Here is a 22,281-nt window from a genome sequence, read left to right on the forward strand (position 1 = left end):
CATAAGAGACACCGAGAGAGAGAGGCAGAGACACAGGCAGAGGGAGAAGCGGGCTCCATGCAGGGAGCCCGACCTGGGACTCAATCCCAGGACTCTAGGATCAAACCCCGGGCTGCAGGTGGCGCTAAACTGCTGAGCCGCCCGGGCTGCCCCAGAAGCCACATCTTAATCAACAAGCTACATTCTCTTTCAGAATGTACTTAAGGAATGGCTGGTAAATGAAAGAACAAGAAAGAGAAAATGAGGAAGAACAAGAAAGAACAGAGGAGGGATAAAATAGAAACCTGCCGTTATCACAGAGGAGCAAGAGTATCGGTTCACTTATGGCCAGAGGGTATGCAGTACATTCAGTTCTGCAGTACAGGGTGGTTGTCCAGGTTGGCCACTGAGCAAAGTGTCTGCCTTGGGGGCCTGGAAGGGCGAGAGAGACCTGAGTCAATTCTGCAGAAAATGGCAGGTTGTTCGTTAGTGGAAATTATCATGCCTAAACCCATTTTTTCTCACGCAGCAAGAGTTATGTTGTATGGTCTCTGGGGAATAGAGCCAAACGAGAGAGTTTTCAAGGATGTTCATTGATCTAATGGATCTATTTCTTTGGAGGGACATCCAGAACTGAAGCTGGCTCCATTATGAGCTGGTTCTAATGGCACTTGACGGTCGGGAGGACATTAAACCAGACAGTGTGGGATCCTGGGTTAAGTGGATGGAGCCCCCCAGCTGTGTAGCCTCATGCAGAGGGCTTTAACCTCTGCTGCTTCACTGCCTCATCTGTAATGATACAGGCCCTCGCCAGCACCGTGTGAGGAGTGGTAAGTGAAGCCTCGCCTTTAAATACTTAAACTGTGCCTGGCACGTAAGAAGCACTTTGTAACTGACAGCCGTGATTATGATTGATTATGATTATAACAGTTATATGTCATGAGGCTCAGAGCCCACTGTTCAGGATAGGGACTAACCAGTGTTGGAGAACCAGGGCTCTTCTCTTTCTTAGAGACCCTTCCAGGGTTGTGTTCTGATTTGGGTATTTTAGTAGGGTGGGGTTACTGGGCCCCGCCCTGTAGAGGCCAGTTGAGATGATTGTCCTGCTATGCGGAGACACCTAGCCAGCGGCAGGGGGTTGTGACGCCAGTTCCTCCAGTGGAAGGCCACAGCAGAGGAGACAGAGGTGTGGCTTTAAATTTGGATTTCTCTTTGGCTCTGTCAGTTAGATTGGGAGCATCTGCTTGGTAAACAGAAAGGGAAAGGGATTTGGAATGAGGGCATGTGGTTTCAAGTTCAGGCTCAAGTCTTTAGCTGTGAGCACTTGAACCAGTCACAGCTTCTCTGAATCTGTTTCCTTATCTGTGAAGTTATCTTATATGTTGGTGGTAAGGTCATCAAAATGAGATTGTATGGAAAAGAGCTTTAGGATTGTTTAAATTCATTTTTTCCCCCAATAGTAGATGGCTCAGAGAATGTGAACTTCATCTGTTTCTGTGTCATTCCATTTGAGTCCCAGCTGATGATATTGTCTTGTAACTTTCTGAGACTAACTTTGACTTCCCATCCTTTTGTCAAGAAAGAAAGAAAGGAAGGAAGGAAGGAAGGAAGGAAGGAAGAAAAAGAAAAGGAAGGAAGAAAGAAAAGAAAGAAAGAAAGAAAAAATCAGACCAAAAAATGGGATGGCCAGGCTTCGGTTACTCCAGCTTGGGACTCTTAAGGCTGGTTCTAGCTTGTCTAGGACATGTCAGGATGATGTACTTAACAGAATTGCGTCTCACACAAGACAGTTTGAATCAATGCTGGAAATTTCAGAGTTCTTAGCAGCTGAGCATATGAAAGGAAAAGAAACTTCTATTTTTATTTTTTCAAGCTTTTCCCTCCCCCACTACCCTTGTCTCATCATTTTAGTTTTGTGGGTGGTCACCTTCCAGGATAGTGATGTTGAGGGAAATGATTATTTGATTCCTTTTGAAATAGTCATTCCTGAAAGAGTATAATGAAGCAGCATGATAATATATTTAACAACACTAGATATTTTAGATTCAGTCATTCATTGGACAAATATTTATTGAGCATCTACTATCGATAACACAGTGCAAAGGGCAAAGTCCTGCCCTCCCACACCGTACTGTTTAGTAAATGGGCCCTGAGACATTAAATAAATAAACCCACAAAATAGATTTGTAAACATAATGTGACAAGTGTCATGAAGAAGAACAGTGTGTTAAAAGGAAGGCGAGGATCTACCTTGGATTGGAGGTCAGGAAAGGCCTGAGAATGGTCATTTACATGTGACCTGGAGGAAGAGTCAAGGTTAATGAGGCAGAAGTTATAGTAGGTGCTAAGACCCTGCAGTGGGAAAGAACTATGGAGGGCTATAGCTAGAGCTTTGTTAGAGGATGGGGAGGATGGTGGCATGAGGAAGGTGAGGAAGGAAGCATGGGCTTGTTAATGATTTTGGATTTTATCCTAAGGGGACTTTTTAATGCTATTAGATTTCATACTAATCGATTTCACACTATTAGATTTCATGATAGATGGATTCCATCAGGCTGCTGTCTCCGGAGACAGAATTTGCCAACAGAATTATTAAAGTCCCAGAGTAATGCTTCAAGGTCTTTTTAAAATTTTATTTATTTATATTTTATTTTATTATTATTTTTTTAAATAATTTTTTTAATTTTTATTTATTTATGATAGGCACACAGTGAGAGAGAGAGAGGCAGAGACATAGGCAGAGGGAGAAGCAGGCTCCATGCACCGGGAGCCCGACGTGGGATTTGATCCCGGGTCTCCAGGATCGCGCCCTGGGCCAAAGGCAGGCGCTAAACCGCTGCGCCACCCAGGGATCCCTATATTTTATTTTTTAAGTAAAGCTCTACGCCCAACATGGGGCTTGAACTCATGACCTTGAGATCAGGGCTTGCATGCTCTACCAACTGAGCCAGCCAGGTGCCCCATCTAGGACCATTTTTAAAACAAGAGGGTATATATGGTTCTTGATTTTTTTTTTGATTTTTTAAATTTATTTATGATAGTCACACAGAGAGAGAGAGAGAGAGAGAGAGAGAGAGGCAGAGACATAGGCAGAGGGAGAAGCAGGCTCCATGCACCGGGAGCCCGATGTGGGATTCGATCCTGGGTCTCCAGGATCGCGCCCTGGGCCAAAGGCAGGCGCCAAACCGCTGCGCCACCCAGGGATCCCTGGTTCTTGATTTTTAAAAAAGTGAAATAAACATGAAGTTGCACCAGATCAGTCTTCTCAGGAAGAGGGGCAGAAAATGAATTTGTTTTCAGGTTCATCCAGGGACCGACTCTGCCATATGGACTTGGGGAGAGCAGCCTGCCCTTGCCTAGATAGAAGAGCTTTTCCCCGTGGCTGGATGAGAAGAATGTCTGAACCTTGGATCAGGGGCTCTTGCTTTTTGTTTATATATTGTGTATTTTAAAGATTTTATTTTTTATTTTATTTTTAAGATTTTATTTATTTGAGGGAAAGAGAGCACAGGAGAGGGAAGGGGCAGAGGGGGAGGGAAAAGCAGACTCCCTGCTGAACATGGAGTCAGACACAAGGCTGGATCCCACGACCCTGGGATCATGACCTGAGCTGAAGGCAGACGCTTAACCAACTGAGCCACCCCAGCGCCTCTTTAAAGATTTCATTTTTAAGTAATCTCTACACCCAACGTGGGGCTTGAACTCACAGCCCTGAGATTAAGAGTCACATGTTCCACCAGCTGAGCCAGCCAGGCACCCCAAGGGCTTTTTGCAAAGACAGATCTCTGGTAAACAGATGATGGGAAAGCCAGAAAGGGAGGTTAGGAGGTCAAGATCTCTGCTCTGGCTTCCACATCCTGCTACATTCCAGAAGAATTTTGCCTGATAAAGTCATAGCATATGTGAACCGGAAGAGACCCCCAAGTATCAAGCCATCCACCCTTTACTTTATGGGGTCAAGGAGCTGGTGGTGGGGGAAGGGGGTATGGACCATGACAGCAGCATCACAGCAGCTGCCTCAGAAGGGGCCAGTCCCTGGAGATACCACAGCGCAAAGGGCAGACAAATTTTCAGATTCACAAGGGCTGATTAGAAACCATGGCTGCTGAAAACTGCATCAGATATGGAGGCCTAGGGTGTAAGACCTTGTGTTCTAGTTTGGTGCCTCAGGGGGCTTCTTACTCATGGTTCAGCCTTGTGGAGACACTCAGGTGTTCACAAGATCTTCTACAGTTGACTCCAGAGTGGAGGTGGGGGTGGGGTGGGGATAGGCATTGGGTGGGGATGTGGGGGTGTAGGGGCGGGGACTAGGACCCTGTGAGTGCTGGGGGTCTGTATGTGTGTGTTGCCACCATTCTGCACCTGGAGTTCTTGCAGTCCCATCAAGGAAGTTCTTTTTTTTTTTTTTTTTTAAGTTTTTTTTTTTTTTTAGATTTTATTTATTCATGAGAGACAGAGAGGCAGAGACATAGGCAGAGGAAGAAGCAGGCTCCCCATGAGGAGCCCTATGCAAGACTCGATCCCAGGATCATGCCCTGAGCTAAAGGCACAGATGCTCAACCCCTGAGCCACCCAGGCATCCCAAGGAAGGTCTTTTAATATCAAAGTCATGGACCAATACTGGGACAATAGTAGTATTTTTAGTATACCTTGGTTTAGAAAATACCTAGTCTCAAAATATTGCTCTGTGGTTAGTACTACTGCAGAATGAGTTTGTGCCTCATTCATTACAATATCCTCTGTAATTCACTTGAAAAATAGCTGCACATCTGTGTGTGAAGCATGATATTTATTCCATCCATGTGTCATGCTCAGCTGGCAGATGGATTTGATGGCTCACTGTAGTAATGGACTGGCTTTCCCCAAGCATTGGTAGCCCATAAATTTGGAATGGCTAGTTTGGAAGATTTGGCCTGCAGAAAACCAGCCACCTATAGGGGATGATCCTAGTCATAATCAACCTCTTGGGTGAGAGGAAATGGACCATATTACCACCTTTTAAAATATTCTTTATCGCTTTTTTTTTTTTAAGGAGGCTGCAGGCCCAGTGTGGAGGTCAACATGGGGCTTAAACTCATGACCCTGAGATCAAGAGTCAAAGGCTCAACTAACTGAGCCATCCAGGCATCCTTCTGTTCCTTTTTTTAATTACAAGAGTAATCCAAGATTATTGTAAAAAACAAAAACATTACAGAAATATATAACTGTGAACAGTTTGCAGTGTTCCAATTTTTTCTGTGCATAAATAATGTATTAAGATTTTTCTAGAAATAGGCTGTTGCTGTACATAATGTTCTCTATATGTATGTGTGTCTTTAATGTACTTGGTAACTTATTTTAAGGAAGCAGTGAAGTTCAGCCAGAAGAACTTTGGGTCTGGCTTCAGGGTTGGGTTCTGGCTCTGTAAATATACTAGTTGGATGGCTAGTAATACAGTGATGTACTAGTTGGATGATCCCAAGTACATCACAGATTTTTCTGAGCCTCAGTGTCCTAGTCTCTAATGTATGTGTCCTTTCTTAGAAGGTTGTCCTGAGGATCTGATGACAGGATATATAGACAGGGTATATGGGGCTCTGTGACCCATAATGATGTGGATGTAAAGGGTTGTTATTATTGAAAAGTATGATTTCAGCCCTCTTGTTTTTCAAATGCTCTGATCCACATGAGCGAATACTTCACCCAGTAGTGACTTCCTCAGTGGTTTCCTTGGTGGCAAAGAGGCACTAACCTGCTCTTTCGTTTTTTCTAGGTCACTCCCGGAAGCAAGGCTGCGGCAGCTAACTTATGTATCGGAGATGTAATCACAGCCATCGATGGGGAAAATACCAGTGGTATGACACACCTGGAAGCTCAGAACAAAATCAAGGGCTGCACGGACAACATGACCCTCACAGTCACCAGGTGAGGCCCATGGAAGTGCTCAGCCACCCGCTGGAGGCTGTGTATGGGCAAGGTTGCCACCCCCAGTCCAGTGCCATGTGTGCCTCGGACAGGCTGGCAGGTCTGTAGGAGTGGAATTTCCTCAGGTTGCTCATTTTCCTCTCACATTTTCCCAGTGCTGCTTCTAGTTGGACCAAGAGTGGGTGTCGTTCTCTAGGAGCTCTGCATTTTCACTTGCTTCAACACAACCAGCCAAAGCTTTGGGGAAGTAAAATCAGTTAAGTATTGTTAGGTGAGGGATGTGTGGGTGGCTCAGCAGTTGAGTGTCTGCCTTTGGCGAAGGACGTGATCCCGGGATCCTGGGATCGAGTCTTGCATCGGGCTCCTTGCTTCTCCTTCTGCCTATGTCTTTGCCTCTCTCTCTCTCTGTGTCTTTCATGAATAAATGAATAAAATCTTTTTTAAAAAGTATTAGCTTAAATAAATGAAAATTTCTTCCTGGAAACCATTGGGAATCTCCTGAGGGTGCTGCCTATGCCACCCCACACCAAGCAGGGGTACCATGCCAACAGGTTATAGTCGCAGAGAAAGATGTCAGCAACAGCTTACACAAAATGCTGCCTGTGAGCTTCTGTGTGCTACAGAGAGGGAGAGTTGGATGTTCTCAGGGGGTTGCCATGTGAGGAGAGGGCCCTGGGAATTGTGACGGGGTGAGGTCTTGGGAGGGGTCCTACACGGGCATGATTTCAGGAGAGCTTCGGTTTAACCCTTACTGGCTCCCTCTTTCCTGTTGAATCAAGTCCATACTCTTCATTCTGATCTTCTGTTAACCTGCTGTTTGGTTGTGGGTTTTTAAAAAAAGACTTTATTTATTTATTTAAGAGAAAGCCTGAGCAGGAGGAAGGGCAGAGAGAGAAGCAGATTCTCTGCTAAGGGGGAACCCAATGTGAGGTTTGATCCTAGGCCCCTGGGATCATGACCTGATGTGAAGGCAGATGCTCATCCAACTGAGCCATCTAAGAGTGCTGTTAACCTGCTGCTTAATGGCATTAACCTTAACTTCTACTGTTTGTTTTTTTTTTTAAAGATTTGTTTTTATTTATTTATGATAGACATAGAGAGAGAAAAAGAGGCAGAGACAGGCAGAGGGAAAAGCAGGCTCCATGCCGGGAACCCGATGCGGCACTCGATCCCGGGACCCCAGGATCGTGCCCTGGGCCAAAGGCAGGTGCGAAACTGCTGAGCCACCCAGGGATCCCTGCTTCTACTGTTCTTCATTGTGAACATTTGCTCAGGTTATCTATGAAATAGGTTTTATCGCTTTTTCTACCTTGTGCCACAGGACTGACAGGGAGACCAAATGTAGGGGAAGAGGTCAGGATATTTTGTATACTTCAGAGCCCTGGTCCCATAGAAGGTGCACCTTTTTTTTTTTTTTTTTTTTTAAATAAGTAGGCTCTACACCCAACATGGGACTTGAACTCATGACCCTGAGATCAAGAGTCACGTGCTCTACCTACTGAGCCAGCCAGTTGCCTTGCACCATTTTTTTCCTGTCCCCTCAAAAGCACATTTGTCCCTCATTCTCATCTCCCTTTCTACCTCAGTCCAAGTGCTTTCCAAGACATTCATTCATTCATTCTTTTTTTTTTCATTTGCCAGTGAATTCAACAGGTATATCTTGTATCGGTCCAGCACCGTGCTTGGCACTCTGACCATACAGGATAAATGTTCTTTTTCTCAGAGAGGAAAGAACTACACTATTGAAAGCCGGGACCAGACTAAGGTTGTTGCTGTGTGATCAGTACAAAAAAACCCTTTCCGGCTCAAGATGGGAGGCATTGCTTTTATTTGGGCCAGCGTGGTGACCTGTTATTCACAAATAAGTTGGTTATGTGGTATGGCTCAAGAACCCTGGGAGAGGTAGAGGAGAAGCTCGTTTCGTCCTGATAGAGGTGGGACGGCACGAGGCTGCCCAGGAGCAAGGCGGAGGGTAGTAAGAGCAGGTGAGCTGGGAGAGGTCCGGGCCACAGGGAAAGTCCTTGGGGGCTGGTGCGGGCCGCCGGGCAGCCGTCAGACGAGATGTCATCAGGTTGGTGCTTTGGAAAGACCTGCTGGGGGCGCGTGGAGGGGGGGCGGCCGAGTGCTGGTTTGGAGGCGGGGGTCAGGCAAGAGGGCACATTTTCTTGACTTCAGGATATGTTATTTAACATGGATGAAACAACCACGTTGTCAATCTGTCACAGATCTGAACAAAAAATCTGGTCTCCCCTGGTGACAGAGGAAGGGAAACGTCATCCGTACAAGATGAATTTGGCCTCGGAACCCCAAGTAAGTACTCGATCGCCCGCCCAGCCTGCCGTCTCCCCTTTGACACGGCTTAGCGCGCTCCCATGTCTCCTGTCCTGAAGGCCTGGGCGAGGCTGAGGCCCCGAGAGCCCCCCGCTGACGCCGCAGGGACCTGGCTCCGGTTCCCTCCCTTCTTCCCGTAAGGAGCGGGAGGATGGCGCTGGAAAGCCCCAGGGCAGTGACGCCTGAGTGTAGGAAGTGATACAGGAAGTGGGCCGAAGCCTTCCTGCGCCGAACAGGGTGGCAGGACAGCAGTGAAATAAAGGAGCTGGCTCGGCTCCCGGTGGGCTTCAGCGACCTGCCCATCATACCAGGGAGAAGACCAGGGTAGGTCCTGAGGCCTGCCTCTCCTCCCTGGGCCCCACTCTCTGGTTGTCCTGAGCCTTCCAGTGGACTCTCTCCTCTTTGTAGAAGCGAGACCCTAAAATCACAAAATAAAGTGGCAGTTCAGACTGACAATGCGGTAGGCAGTCAGTGTACGGCTTGTCAGCCAGATAGAATTTCTGAGCAAAGTAGACTATCTGAAGATCCCGTAAACAAATCTCAGTAGTTAGATCAAAAGTGATTTTCTTTCTTTCTTCCTTAATTGTATCTTCTACATTATCTACAACGAATGGGTATTCTTTTGAAATAAGGGGGAAAGAAACTTCAGAATGTTTAGAACATTTTTGCAAAATTCCTCATGTCTGACCTGTCTCCCTTTTACAAAGTGTGTCTTGGATACATGAATGAATTGTTAATGATAAGTCAATAAAGAGGAGAGCCTGGCTGACTCAGTCAGTGGAGCACTTGACTCTTGACCTCAGGGCTATGAGTTCAAGCCCCATGTTGGGTGTAGAGATTATTTAAAAACAGACAAACAAAAAGTTAAAGTTAAAGTTAATAAATTGATAAATTGGCTTTTAAAAACTACTCTTAGGGGCATGTGGGTGGCTCAGAGGTTGAGTGTCTGCCTTTGGCTCAGGTTGTGATCCCGGGGTCCTGGGATTGAGTCCTGCATCAGGCTCCTCTCTCTGTGTAATTACTCTATCTCATGAGTAAATACATAAAATCATAAAAAAACAAAAAACAGAAACTACTCTTAGGGTGGTTTGTGATTGTTGTTATACATTTAACCCCATTTGAAGATTTGAATTTTAACTTTTTTTTTCTAAATGTGGGATATGACTTTTTATGGTAAGTCAAGATAAAATAAAAAGATAACACATAGCTAGCTATCCTTTATACATGACGGAAACTTCTATGAAAATGAACTCATGGGCAGCCCGGGTGGCTCAGCGGTTTAGTGCCGCCTTCGGCCCAGGGCCTGATCCTGGAGACCCAGGATTGAGTCCCATGTCAGGCTCCCTGCATAGGGCCTGCTTCTCCCTCTGCCTGTCTCTCTGCCTTTCTTCTCTCTCTGTGTACCTCATGAATGAATAAATAAAATTTAAAAAAAAAATGAACTGATGGAAAAAAAGAAAACGAAATCATGGAGTGTATTGTGTGAATAAATTGAGTAGTTGTTTATAAGTCCAGTTTTCTCAAAGGTATCTGTTAAAATTTCTGAAATGTAGTTACACAACATTTTTTTCAGTAATACATAAAAGTCATACTCAGGAAATCCTAAGAGTTATATTAAGGACCATTTTGCATCTGGCATTTCAAAACTGGCATAAACATGTTTTTCCGTATAGCTCTGTAAGGAAAGCTGATAGAATGGCACTCAGCCTATAAACCAGCAGTTGTACAAACTAATTTTATTTTTTTATTATTTTTTGAAAGTTTATTTATTTTATAATAAGGTCTACACCCAACATGGGGCTCAAACTCACAACCCCGAGATCAAGAGTCACACACTTTTACAACTGAGCCAGCCAGGCACACCTCATGCAAACTGATTTTAAACATGTCACCATTAATTCCAATTTCCCAAGGAGTTCTTTCTTAGCTACTTCACTGAATTTACTGTAAATGTTAAGTTTTAATGTGTTATGTTCTCATACATTTTATAATACATAAGGAATGATTTTGTTTTAATTTGGTCTACCTAAAATCTTATCTTCGCTTAAATAAGGTAATACTTAATGTTTCAGTTAATACTTTTTATATGTCTTATGCTTGGGTTTTCATCATAAACATATAATCTGGTCCCTGTATTCATATTTTGAAAGGTATTTCCCTTCTTTAAAAAAAAAGAATTTAAAAAATTCTTTACAAATACTTTAGCATCTAACTTGAGTATATTTTTCTTTTGATTCCAGTAATTCTTCATTCCTATGAAAAACTTCCCACTCTCCTTTTTCCAAAACCTTCCACTTCCAGTCATTCTAAAATAAAGGAATGAGTAAGAGCAGAGTTCATCTATAATTAAAAGATCTGTTAGTTCATGTAATGCCAACCACCACCCCAGCTTATCTGAGGTCAGAGTAGTTACACACCTAGTTTATATTTCCTCATTATTGAGTTTCCTTGGAGACTGATAAATACAAAGCCCAAACAATTACATCATCCTTCCCAAAGGCAGGCCCTGAATTAACCGCCTGACTTCTGGACAGACCAGTATTCACATGGGGTTAGAGATATTCCTTTTATGTACAAAACAGATACATTCTCAGAAGATTCTCTATAAAGTGAAAACTCAGAATTTCCAACTGGGATAATTTTCTGTTGACGTCCGTTCTAATTGAAAAGGTGTTTCTAGGGAGGGAGAAGGGACCCAACACTGGTTGAATGTCTGCTACGTGCCAGTCACTGTGCTTGGTATGCTAGTATGTCACACCAAGTCCTTATGGACAAGGTTTTATTTACTTCATTGTAAAGATGAGAAATGGGTTCAGAGGGATCCCTGGGTGGCGCAGCGGTTTGGCGCCTGCCTTTGGCCCAGGGCGCGATCCTGGAGACCCGGGATCGAATCCCACATCAGGCTCCCGGTGCATGGAGCCTGCTTCTCCCTCTGCCTGTGTCTCTGCCTCTCTCTCTCTCTCTCTGTGACTATCATAAATAAATTTAAAAAATTAAAAAAAAAAAAAAAAAAAAAAGAAATGGGTTCAGAGAGCTAGAACTTGCCCAAAGCCAAACAGGAAGTGATGGGAAAATTGAGTGGAGACAGAAAAATAGGAATCTTCCTTGGAATCTTCCTTGGTGCTCAGCATCCTGCTCTGAGGAACTGCTGCAGAGAGAGAGAATAGAACTGCGACTATGGCTGTGTCTGTGTGTCTATCCCACGCTGCCCTGACGTGCATGCACCAAAGTCCCGAAGCCACCACCAATCTACAAATCCACCGCTGATCTACAAATCCCCTGCTGTTAATGACTATTCCTCAGGGGTTGTCATTCCGTAAAATTCACTTAACCATGCTTTGGTTACTGCTGAAGTTACTCTCCTAACTAATTAGACCTCCCCCTTTATGAAGGATCTGTGTGTACTTTGCTTTTGTCCAAGGTGGACAAAGTGAACTCAGCCTTCATTTCTACATTAAAACCTCACTGTTTCCAACTGGTTAAAAAGGAAGCCTATCTGACTAGTGAAAAAGAGATTGCAATCAAAATATTTTCTTGTGGTCTTTTATTTTAAATCAGTACATTGTGAAGTAGGCCATTACTTTTCATCATAGTGTTTTTAAGAAGGTACAAAAGACTTGAAGTTTTGGCAAAAAAGAGAGAGGGAAAAAAAAAGGAAGAGCAACAGAAGACCAGAACTCTTTGGGGGCCAGTTGTTATGGGCCTCGGTGTTAAGAAAGAGAACAGGGTTCAGGAAAGTTCTGTATCGGGGAACACAGAAAACATGGTGCATGTTGAGTTTAATAGCTGCACCGTCCGTGTAGTCGGGTTGGTCCAGAATATTTGTGCGGAAAAAGCATCTTTCCAGTTGGATTGTCAGAAAAGCCATGATTTTTAAGAACAGGAATGTTAGTTTAAAAAGTGTGTGTGTAAGTGTTTGCAAAGAAGCTCTGGGCTGTTGTAGTGGCAGGAATTACCCAGGGCTCCTGGCAGCCCGGGGAGGGGTGGAGGGCACCGGCTCACGTTCTGGGAGGGGCCGGGTGCAAGGAGCTCCTGGACGTGCCCCTCTAACCGGTAGCTCCAGCCTCTAGCTCCAGCCTCTGCCTGCCCAGCCGAGCCGTGGCCTTCTCCTGCAAGCAACCACAGACCCTGAGCTCCTTCTACCCCTTCCTGCCAGAGCACCAAGCCACCTCTGTCATCTCAGCAGCTGCTTTGCCCGGTGGCCTCACAGGCTTCTTATCTTGCTTGTCTGACCCACTGGATCCTAGCTAATTTGTTTCCACATTTTATCGTTTCCTGCTCCACACTGACCCAAGCGACTGCCTGTTCTTCTCCTCCTTGTACCGTAATCCCTCTGGAATGTGCCCTGAAAGGGTGTATCAGCTCCAGCTTGAATCATGACAGCCCAAGGCACCTGGGGGTGTCGTGCCCACGGGTGCCCAGCTGCAGATCAGGCCTGACTGGGCCCCAGGGAAAAAGGAGAAGCCGGAGCTGGTGTGCGACCCAGGGCCACTGTAGCTCATCAGAACACCTTTCTTTCTTTCTGCATTCAGCCTGCACTGTCCCTCGAGGGGTGTGCACCAAGCGCCTCCTTGATTTCTCTTCTGATCTCTGCCGACAGGAGGTCCTGCACATAGGAAGCGCCCACAACCGGAGTGCCATGCCCTTTACCGCCTCGCCGGCCTCCAGCTCTGCCCCCAGGGTCATCACAAACCAGTACAACAACCCAGCTGGCCTCTATTCCTCTGAAAACATATCCAACTTCAACAACGCCTTGGAGTCAAAGACAGCAGCCAGTGGGCAGGAGACAAATGGCAGAGCGTAAGTAGGCCCCTGAAATCCCCCACAGACCAGTCCTGGAAAAAGCTGTTCGCAGCAGGACCAGGTTTGTCCAGACAGATAAAGGGAGGTTGAGCCTTCCAGAGAGGAAAAAAAAAAAGTCTCCTTTAGTGCTGTTGTCTCTGCATTCATTTTCCTTATTTCTTTTATTTTTATTTTTTTTCATTTTCCTTATTTCTATAAAGGGGCAAATACCACTGCCTTGTAGGTCTGCTGTGAACGTAAGAAGTAATGTGTGAAAACACCTAGTACTGTGCCTGGCACGAACTAATCAGTTATTCACTGAGACCTGTGTTGTTCTTTTCTGGATTTCTCTGGTCATTACCATCTTCTCAGTGATCGTATTCCTTCTTTGACAGCCCTACTGATTTCTTGAAAATTCGTTAGTATTTATAGTTTGGGGCTTCTGCTTGTGTTCACCATCTGATCTGAGCAAGGGACAAGTACTTCATGATGCAGTTTTTGTGAACGAGTGTTTGCTTTCTTCTCCAGAGTGGCCCAGTGGAAACAATAGAAGAGAAGTTTGTGAGGATATAAATGTGTGTCAGTCGGAATGGGTTCTGATCTGGGGCAGAGGTGGGGTGGGGGGAGCTGCAGGTGGACAGGGTAGAGAGGTTTAAGGAAGTATCTTCCTCAGGGCTCGGGAGGCCTGTCCCCTCCTGTCACCAGCCATGTGGCCATAGTTGCCTCCGACTCTTTATCCGAAGTATCCTCTGGCTTCCCAGCAGAGAGGGCCCAGTGTCTGCTCCATCCCAGTCTCCACTCCATCCCAGTCTCTTTGGTTGGTTGTTTTTTGTTTGTTTGTTTGTTTTTATATTTTATTTATTCATGAGAGACACAGAGAGAGAGGCAAAGACATAGGTAGAGGTAGAAGCAGGCTCCCCGTGGGGAGCCGGATGCGGGACTCGGTCCTAGGTCCCCGGGATCACGCCCTGAGCCAAAGGGAGACGCTCAACCACTGAACCACCCAGGTGTCCTGGTTGGTTTGTTTTTTAAGTAGGCTCCACACCAAGCATGGAGCCCAGTGCGGGGCTTGAACCCACAACCCTGAGATCCAGACTTGAGCTGAGATGAAGAGTCAGGTACTTAACTGACTGAGCCACCCAGGCGCCCCTTCCCAGACTCTTTGAAAATGAACCCAGGAATACTGGGAATACCACAGCCCATAGCAAAAAATCTGGGCTTGAGGATGGAGAATAAATAGGAGGTGGGACCAGTTCTCTGTGAGTGAAAAGATGATGGACTAGGTCATGAGTTGCCCCCTCAGGTGCCCAAAGGTGAGAGGGAAGATAAGGACCTGAGGGCAGAGCTCAGAGTGCAGACAAGGGGGCACAGAGTGGCCTATAAGCAGCTGAACGTGCAACACGCCCAGAGTGGCTCCCGCAGCTCTGTTCAGTTAGTTTCTGCTGATTTAATTTCACTGAAACGGAAGCTAGAAAACCTTTTTTTTTTTTTTTTAATCTAAGACCTCCTAATTTTTAAATGTAGGTGACAGATTTGTTGGAAAATACCATGTGGTCCAAACCTTGTCTGATCTCTGTTCAAGGTTACTGACATTGTAGTAAGCGAGGCAGAATGGCTTACCTTGCTTTTGGGTGCTTCTTCCCCCAAATTCTGATTTCCGCAGGGCCTTAGTGGCTTAAGATGATGATACCCTTCGAGGTGACGTAGTACTTGAGAGAGAGCATCATGCTGCCCCCCACCCTGGGCTTTCCATGAACATGACCTGAAGGGAAGCTTTCTCTTAGGCAGCTCCGTTGGGGAGTCAAATGGCCAAAACTCCAAGGGCTATGATCCCTGTTCTTTGCTGCTTTGGGGCCAGGGGAAGCTGAGAACATGACCCTCTTTTACTGTCCCGCAGTGGAATGTTCCATGATCTGGGTTTAATAACCCAGGAAATGACACATCCTTAATTGAAAGAGCTGCTATGCATTGGGAGAAATATGAAGCTGGGGCGTACTTTAGTCTGGCTTTGGTGGCTATTCCTTTCTTAATGTCTTCTTTCTTCTCTCATGCTCCCCACCTGCTCCCCCCTTCCAATCTGAAACAATTAAGTCTGAAACTGTCTGAGCACTTGCAAGCCTTTCCTGTAGACCCTGTCCCCTCCTGTCATGGACTTTCTGGCTACAGCAGGCTCTGAGTCTTCTTGGTATCACGGCTTTCTTTCCAGATTTTCTCAGCACAGGGGGCCGAGCTTCTGCCTCATTCCAGACTCTGAGGATAAATCTAGAAACAGAATACCAGCAGCCCATGGCAGAGACAGAACCTGAAAGGGCCATGCTGCCCGTCGTGGGGCTCTGCTTACCAGCCCACTTTAGAGAGGCCACTGGTGTGTTCTCAGCAGAGAGAGACTCCTGCGCAGCCAGCAGCCCCTGGGTAGCTTGCTTGCTCAGTCAGCAGAAGTCCCAAGCGCTCACTCAACTCCCACTGTTTAGTCTGTAAAATTCACTGAGGTTCCAGAATTGGCTCACTTCATACTTTGCATCTGAGGTCATCACCGATTCCCTGGGGCTCACTCTGAGTTTCTTTGTCCCATACACTTCAAAGCAGCCTAGGGTGTGTGTGGCTCCCTGTCTCATTGGGCGTCCCCATGTGACAATACAGACAGCATTGCTGTTTCCAAATTAATTAAACTGGGATGGCAGGCAAGAGGGCACCATCTGTCGCCTGTCCTCCCAGCGCGCGGGCACGCTCGCGCGTGCGCGCGCACACACACACACACACACAGCTGAGTGGGAGGGCCTTGGGGGCAGTTCAGCTTAACAATCATCTATTGAGTACCTACTGTGTACCACGTGGCTGGAGGAAATATTGCTCTGGTCAGCCGAAAGCTTTTACCTGCCCTCTGACCTCTTTGAACTAACTGACTTTAAGGGCTCTAGTCATTTTCTGATAATTCAGGGCCTGGATTTCCTTGTAGATGTGATGCTGCTTTATACTATCCTAAAGGGACAGGCTTCGTAGACAGAGGGCAGGTGAATTCCGGGTAGGCCTCAGACCTGGAGCAGACCATGTAACTTCTCTGAGACTCAGCCTCCCCATCTCTGACATACACCTAATACTTTCTACCTCATCAGCAGGTCATTTAAGGAATGCAGTGAGGTGTGCAAAAAAAGCACCCAGCACAGCCCCTGGCCTCTGGCAGGTGCTCAGTGAATGCCGGTTATTACTGATTTCACTGCCTGTGAGGACTCCATACCCATCACTTCTGAGTACTGGGGGCTCTGGAAGGCTAGAAGCACGTAGATTAATGTTCTGGGGAAGATTTTGCTATGACTTATGGTAGACTGCCTTCTTTTCAGCATCGTAGCTTAAGTCCAGCTAACCAGCACAGTCTATCGCCTTCCTGATGGAGTGGTGGCCTCGCGTGGAAAGAGTGGGCTCCCTTCACCAACACAGTAGTCCAAGGATACCAGCTCTTCCGGCTTGTGTTCTCAGGCTGAACCCTCCCCCCTCCCCCATATACTCAGGAGGCATACTGCTAAGCAGGTGCAGTGGGAATAAAGGGATGCATTGTTCTCCATTCAAATGATACCAGAGAGATTATATTAACCCTGACTCATTCAGAGCTGGATCAGAAGAAAATCTCCATCATGATGGTGACTGTTTACCCCCTAGCTAAACTTGCTCACGGCCCCCAGAGAACTGGCTCTGGAGTCTGGGTGTTCCTCCCTCCTCTCCTGGTGCCCATAATCACTCCTCTGGTTTCTTATTACAGGTCCCTCATCTAGGCCTTTGAAGACTGAAATTTAGGGAGACTTCTAGCTAGGCTCCTTTCCCAAAAAGGATTAGCTAGGGTTTCTCAGTGCTGTGTGTTTTGGTGAACAATGGGGTAACCGTGTTGAGGCACCTCCAACATGAAGAGGTTTTCTGAGTCAGCCTGCATCCTTCATCCCCGCTGACCTAACAATCAAGGACCAAAATCTCTCCATTATTTCCAGTTAGCACTTAATGTCCCTCGTGTGGGGAAAAGATTTCTTAAGCTTAATCAAACTTTAAAAAGATTTTTATTTATTTATTTGACAGAGAGCAAGAGAGCATAAGCAGGGGGAGAAGCAGAAGGAGAAGCAGGCTCTTCACTGAGCAGGGAGCTCTCACATGGGGCTCCATCCCAGGACCCCCGGGATCATGACCTGAGCCGAAGGCAGACACTTAACTGACTGAGCCACCCAGACGCCCTAAACTTTTTATTTTAAAGTAATTGTAGATTTACGTGCAGCTGTAGGAAATAATAGAGGTCCCCCATGCCCTTTGCTCATGGTACCACCTTGAAAATTATAGCACAATATCAAAAGCAGAATACTGAGGTCAGTAAGGCCAAGACAGAGATTTCCTTCACCACAGGGGCCCTCATGTTGTCCTTTTATAGCCACACCCAACTCTCCCCATCCTCGCACCCACCTTAACCCCTGGCAGCCACTAATTTGCTCCTCATTTCTATAATTTTGTTATTTCAAGAATGTCCTATTAATGGAATCATACAAGAGTTGACCTTTTGGAATTGGCTTTTTTTTTACTCAGCATAATCCACTGGAAATTTGTTTGATTTATTCAGATTGTTTCATGTACCAATAGTTCCCTCTTTTTCCTGTTCTAAGGATATTTTTCATTGTGGTAAAAAATACTTAACATAAAATATGTGATCTTAACCATTTTTATTTATTTTTATTTTCTTAAAGATTTTATTTATTAGAGAGAGAGAGAGCTAGAGAGAAAGAGAGAACACAAATGGGGAGGGAGGGAGAGAGAGAAGCAGACTCCTGCTGAACAGGGAGCCCAATTCGGGATTCCATCCCAGGACCCTGGGATCATGACCTGAGCCGAAGGCAGACATTTAACCCCCTGAGCCACCCAGGTGCCCCATCTTAACCATTTTTAAGTGTACAGGACTGGTAACTATATGCACATCATTATGCAACAGATCTCTAGAACTTTTTCATCTTGCAAAACAGAAATTTTGTATCCACTGAACAGCTCCCCTTTGCCCTTCCCCTCTTTTTTTTTTTTTTCTTCTTAAGGGAGGGGGCAGAGGGAGAGGGAGAGAGAATCTTAAGGAGGCTCCTTACCCAGGGAGGAGCACAGTGTGGGCTCCATCTCACAACCCTGAGATCATGACCTGAGCTGAAATCAAGAGTCTGATGCTAACTGAGGCACCCAGGCACCCCTTCCACTCTGCTAGTAAGAGTGACCACTTTAGGTACCTCATATAGGTAGAATCATATGGTATTTGGTGTGTTGTGAAGGGTTTATTTCTCTTGGCATAATGTCATCGAGGTTCATCCACATTGCAGCATGTGACAAGATATTTTTTTTAAGGCTCAGCAATATTCCATCCTCTGTATGTACCACATTTTCTTTATCCTTTCATCTGTCAGTGGACATGTAGGCTGCTTCCACACCTCAGGTATTGTGACTAATACTGCGTTGAACATGAGTGTGCAAATATCTTTTTGAGATCCTGACTTAAATTATTCTGTGTAGATACCAAAAATGGGATTGCTGGATCACATAGTAACTTTATTTTTTATTTTTTGAAGAACCTTCATAGTGTTTTCTTTTTTTTTTTTTTTTTTTTTTTTTTCATAGTGTTTTCTATATATAGGGCAGCCCCCATGGCGCAGAGGTTTAGCGCCACCTGCAGCCTGGGGTGTGATCCTGGAGTCCCACGTCGGGCTCCCTGCATGGAGCCTGCTTCTCTATGTGTGTGTGTGTGTGTGTCTCTACGAATAAATAGATAAAATCTTAAAAAAAAAAAACCCAACATAGTGTTTTCTATAGCACTGTGCTATTTTACATTCCTACCAACAGTACACTGGGTTCCAATTTCTTCATCCTCACCAACATTTGTGGTTTATTGGTATTTTGTTTTGGTTTGGGGATTATTTATTTATTTGTCACAGGTGTTCTATATCCTTTCATATGGTTGCTGGCCAAATTGTGTCTTTTTGGAAAAATGTCTGTCCAAGTCCTTTGTCCATTTTTAAAATCAGGTTATTTGGATTTGGTTGTTTTTTTGTTTTTTTGTTTTTTTTTTTGTCCTGAAGTTGTAGGAATTCTTTATATACTCTGAATATTAACCCCTTATCAAATATATGTTTGTAAATATTTTTTCCTATTCCATAGATTGCCTCTTTACCCTGTTGTTTCTTTTGCTATGTAGAAGCTTTTTAGTTTGATATACTCCCATTTGTCTAATTTTGATTTTATTGCCTGTGCCTTTGGTATCATGTTCAAGAAATCATTACCAAGACTGATGTCACAAAGCTTTACCTCTGTTTTTTTCTAGCATTTTTATGGTTTCAGGTCTTATAGTAAGTCTTTAATCCATATTTTAATTGATTTTTGTATCCGATGAGATAAAGGTCCATTTTCATTATTTTATATACAGATACCCAGTTTTCTCAACACCATTTTGTGAAGAGACTATCCTTTCTGCATTGTGTATTTTTGGCATCCTTTTCAAAGGTCATTTGACTATATTTACCAGGTTTTTTTCTGGGCTCTGTATTTTCTTCCATGGTCTATATGCCTGTCTTTATGCAGGTACCACACCATTTTGGTTACTATAGCTTTGTAATATGTCTTGACATTAGAAAATATGATATCCCTAGTTTTGCTTTGCTTTCTCAAGATTGTTTTGGCTATTTGGGGTCCTTTAGAGATGTCATATGAATTTTAGGATGCTTTTTTCTATTTCTGCAAAAAGCACCATTGAGTTTTTGATAGGGATAGCATTGACTCTGGAGATGCTTTCAGTAATATATATATTTTAACATTATTATTTCTTCCAGTCTATAAACATGGATGTCTTTCCATTTATTTGTGTCTCTTTAATTTATTTCATTAGTGTTTTTTAGTTTTCATTGTACAGATTTTTCATCTCCTTGGTTAAGTTTATTCTCACAGATTTTACTCATTTGATGCTATTGTAAATGGGATTGTTAAAAAAAAAAGTAAATGGCATTGTTTTCATAATTTTCTTTGTGGATTGTTCATTGTCAATATATAGAAACACAATTGATTTTCATGTGTTGATATCAGAATTGATTCTGCAGCTTTGCTGAATCCCTTTATTCTAACAATTGTTTTGTTTGTGGATCTTTAGGATTTTCCACATATAAGATCATGCCATCTGTAAACAGAGATAAATTTACTTCTTCTTTTCCAATTTCGATGATTTTTATTCCGTTTCTTGCCTAATTGCATAGGCTAGGATTTCAATACTATGTTGAACAGAAGTAATGAGAGTGATCCTTGTCTTTTTCCTGAGCCTAGAGGGAAAGCTTTCAGATTTTCACTGTTAAGTATGATGTTAGCTGTGGTCTTGTCATGCATGACCTTTATTATGTTGAAATAATTTCCTTCTATTCCTGATTTGCTTAGGGTTTTTATCATGAGAGTGTGTTGAATTTTGTGGGATGTGTTTTCTTGATTAACTGAGATGATCTTGTGGTTTTTATCTTCCATTCTGCTAATGAAGTGTATTACATTAATTGATTTTTTTTTATGTTGAGTCATCTTTGCATTCTAGGAATAAATCCTACTTAGTCATGGTGTATAATCATTTTAATGTGATGTTGGATTCCATTTGCTGAGGATTTTTGCATCAATACTATTAGAGATACTGGTCTGTAGTTTTATATTCCTGTGGTATCTTTGCCTGGTTTTGTTATCAGGGTAATGTTGGCCTCTTAGAATGAGTTTGAAAGTATTCCCTCCTCTTCTGTTATTTTGAAGACTTTGAGAAGGATTGGTGTCAATTCCTTTTTAAAGATTTTTTGACGGGGGAGAGAGAGGGAGCATGAATGAGCATGGGGAAGGGAGAGGCAGAGGGAGAGGGAGGAGGAAGAGAGAGAATCCCAAGCAGATTCCCCACTGAATGGGGAGCCTGACACAGGGCTCAATCCCACAACCCTAAGATCATGACCTGAGCTGAAATGAAGAGTCAGACGCCCAACTGACTGAGCCACCCAGGTGCCCTGGTGTCAGTTCTTCTTTAATTGTTTGGTAGAATTCTCCAATAAAGCCATCTGGTCCTGGTGTTGTTGTTGTTGTTGTTGTTGTTGTTGTTGTTGGGAGACTTTTGATTACTGAGTCAATCTTGTTAATTATTATAGGTCTGTTCAGATTTTTTTCTTTCATAATTTGATTTTGGCAGGTTGTGTGTTTCTAGGGATTGATCTGTTTCTTCTAGATTATCCGATTTGTGTATATTGTTCATAATAATCTCTTTTGACTCTTTTTATTTCTGTCATCTCCACTATAATGTCTCTTCTTTCATTTCTGTTTTTTGTTATTTGGGTCTTCCCTCTTTTTCTTAGTCTAGCTAAGAGTTAATCAATTTTGTTGATCTTGAAAAAAAACTCTTAGTTTTGTTGATGGTTTCCTATTATTTTTCTCTTCACTATTTTATTTCTGCTCTGATCTTTTTTTTTTTTTTTAAGATTTTATTTATTTATTCATGAGAGACAGAGAGCGGCAGAGACAGAGGCAGAGGGAGAAGCAGGCCTCATGCAGGGAGCCTGAAGTGGGACTCAATCCCGGGACTCCAGGATCATGCCCTGGGCCAAAGGCAGGCGCTAAACTCCTGAGCCACCCAGGGATCCCCATTCTGCTCTGATCTTTATTACTTTCTTCCTTCTGCTAACTTTCGATGTAGTTCTTCTTTTTCTTTTCCCTTGAGGTATAAAATTTGCTTATTTGAGATCTCTCTTCTTTTTTAATTAGGTATTTATTGCTATAAAGTCCCCTCTTTGCTTTTGCCACATCCCGTAAGTCTTAGTATGTTGTTTTTTTCATTTTTATTGGTGTCAAAATATTTTGTAATTTCCCTTGTGATTCCTTCTTTGTCCCATTGTTTGTTCAGGAGTGCATTGTTTAATTTCTAATTTTTGTGAATTTTCCAGTTTTCTTTCTGCTGTTGATTTTTTGCTTCATTCCATTATGGCCAGAAAAGATACTTGGTGATTTTAGTCTTCATAAATTTAGGATTCTTTTGTGGCCTAACATGTAATCTGTCTTGGAGAATACTCCATATGCACTTGAGAAGAATGTATACTCTGCTGTTCTGAGGTATAGTGTTCTATATGTCCGTTAGATCCAATTGATCTGCAGTGTGGTTCAATACCTGTGTTTCCTTATTGATCTTCTGTCTAGCTGTTCTATCCCCATTTGTCTTTATTCCACGGTATGGATGTACCACAGTTTGTTTAACCATTCACCCACTGAAAGACATCTGGATTGTGTCTT

General features: G+C 43.9%; 1 protein-coding gene across 4 annotated transcripts in view; it reads left to right on the forward strand.

Annotated features, from left to right (window-relative positions):
* Positions 1 to 22,281, forward strand: part of PDLIM1 (PDZ and LIM domain 1) — a 47,527-nt gene that overhangs the window by 11,248 nt on the left and 13,998 nt on the right. For all 4 annotated transcript variants that reach the window (XM_072805971.1, XM_072805973.1, XM_072805974.1 and 1 more), the window contains 3 exons: positions 5,732 to 5,883; positions 8,109 to 8,193; positions 12,815 to 13,014. In XM_072805971.1, coding sequence (XP_072662072.1) covers positions 5,732 to 5,883; positions 8,109 to 8,193; positions 12,815 to 13,014 — 437 coding nt within the window. The remainder of the gene's footprint in view (positions 1 to 5,731; positions 5,884 to 8,108; positions 8,194 to 12,814; positions 13,015 to 22,281) is intronic.

This window comes from Canis lupus, chromosome 29, assembly GCF_048164855.1.
Source record: "Canis lupus baileyi chromosome 29, mCanLup2.hap1, whole genome shotgun sequence".
In the NCBI taxonomy this organism is placed as follows: domain Eukaryota; kingdom Metazoa; phylum Chordata; class Mammalia; order Carnivora; family Canidae; genus Canis; species Canis lupus.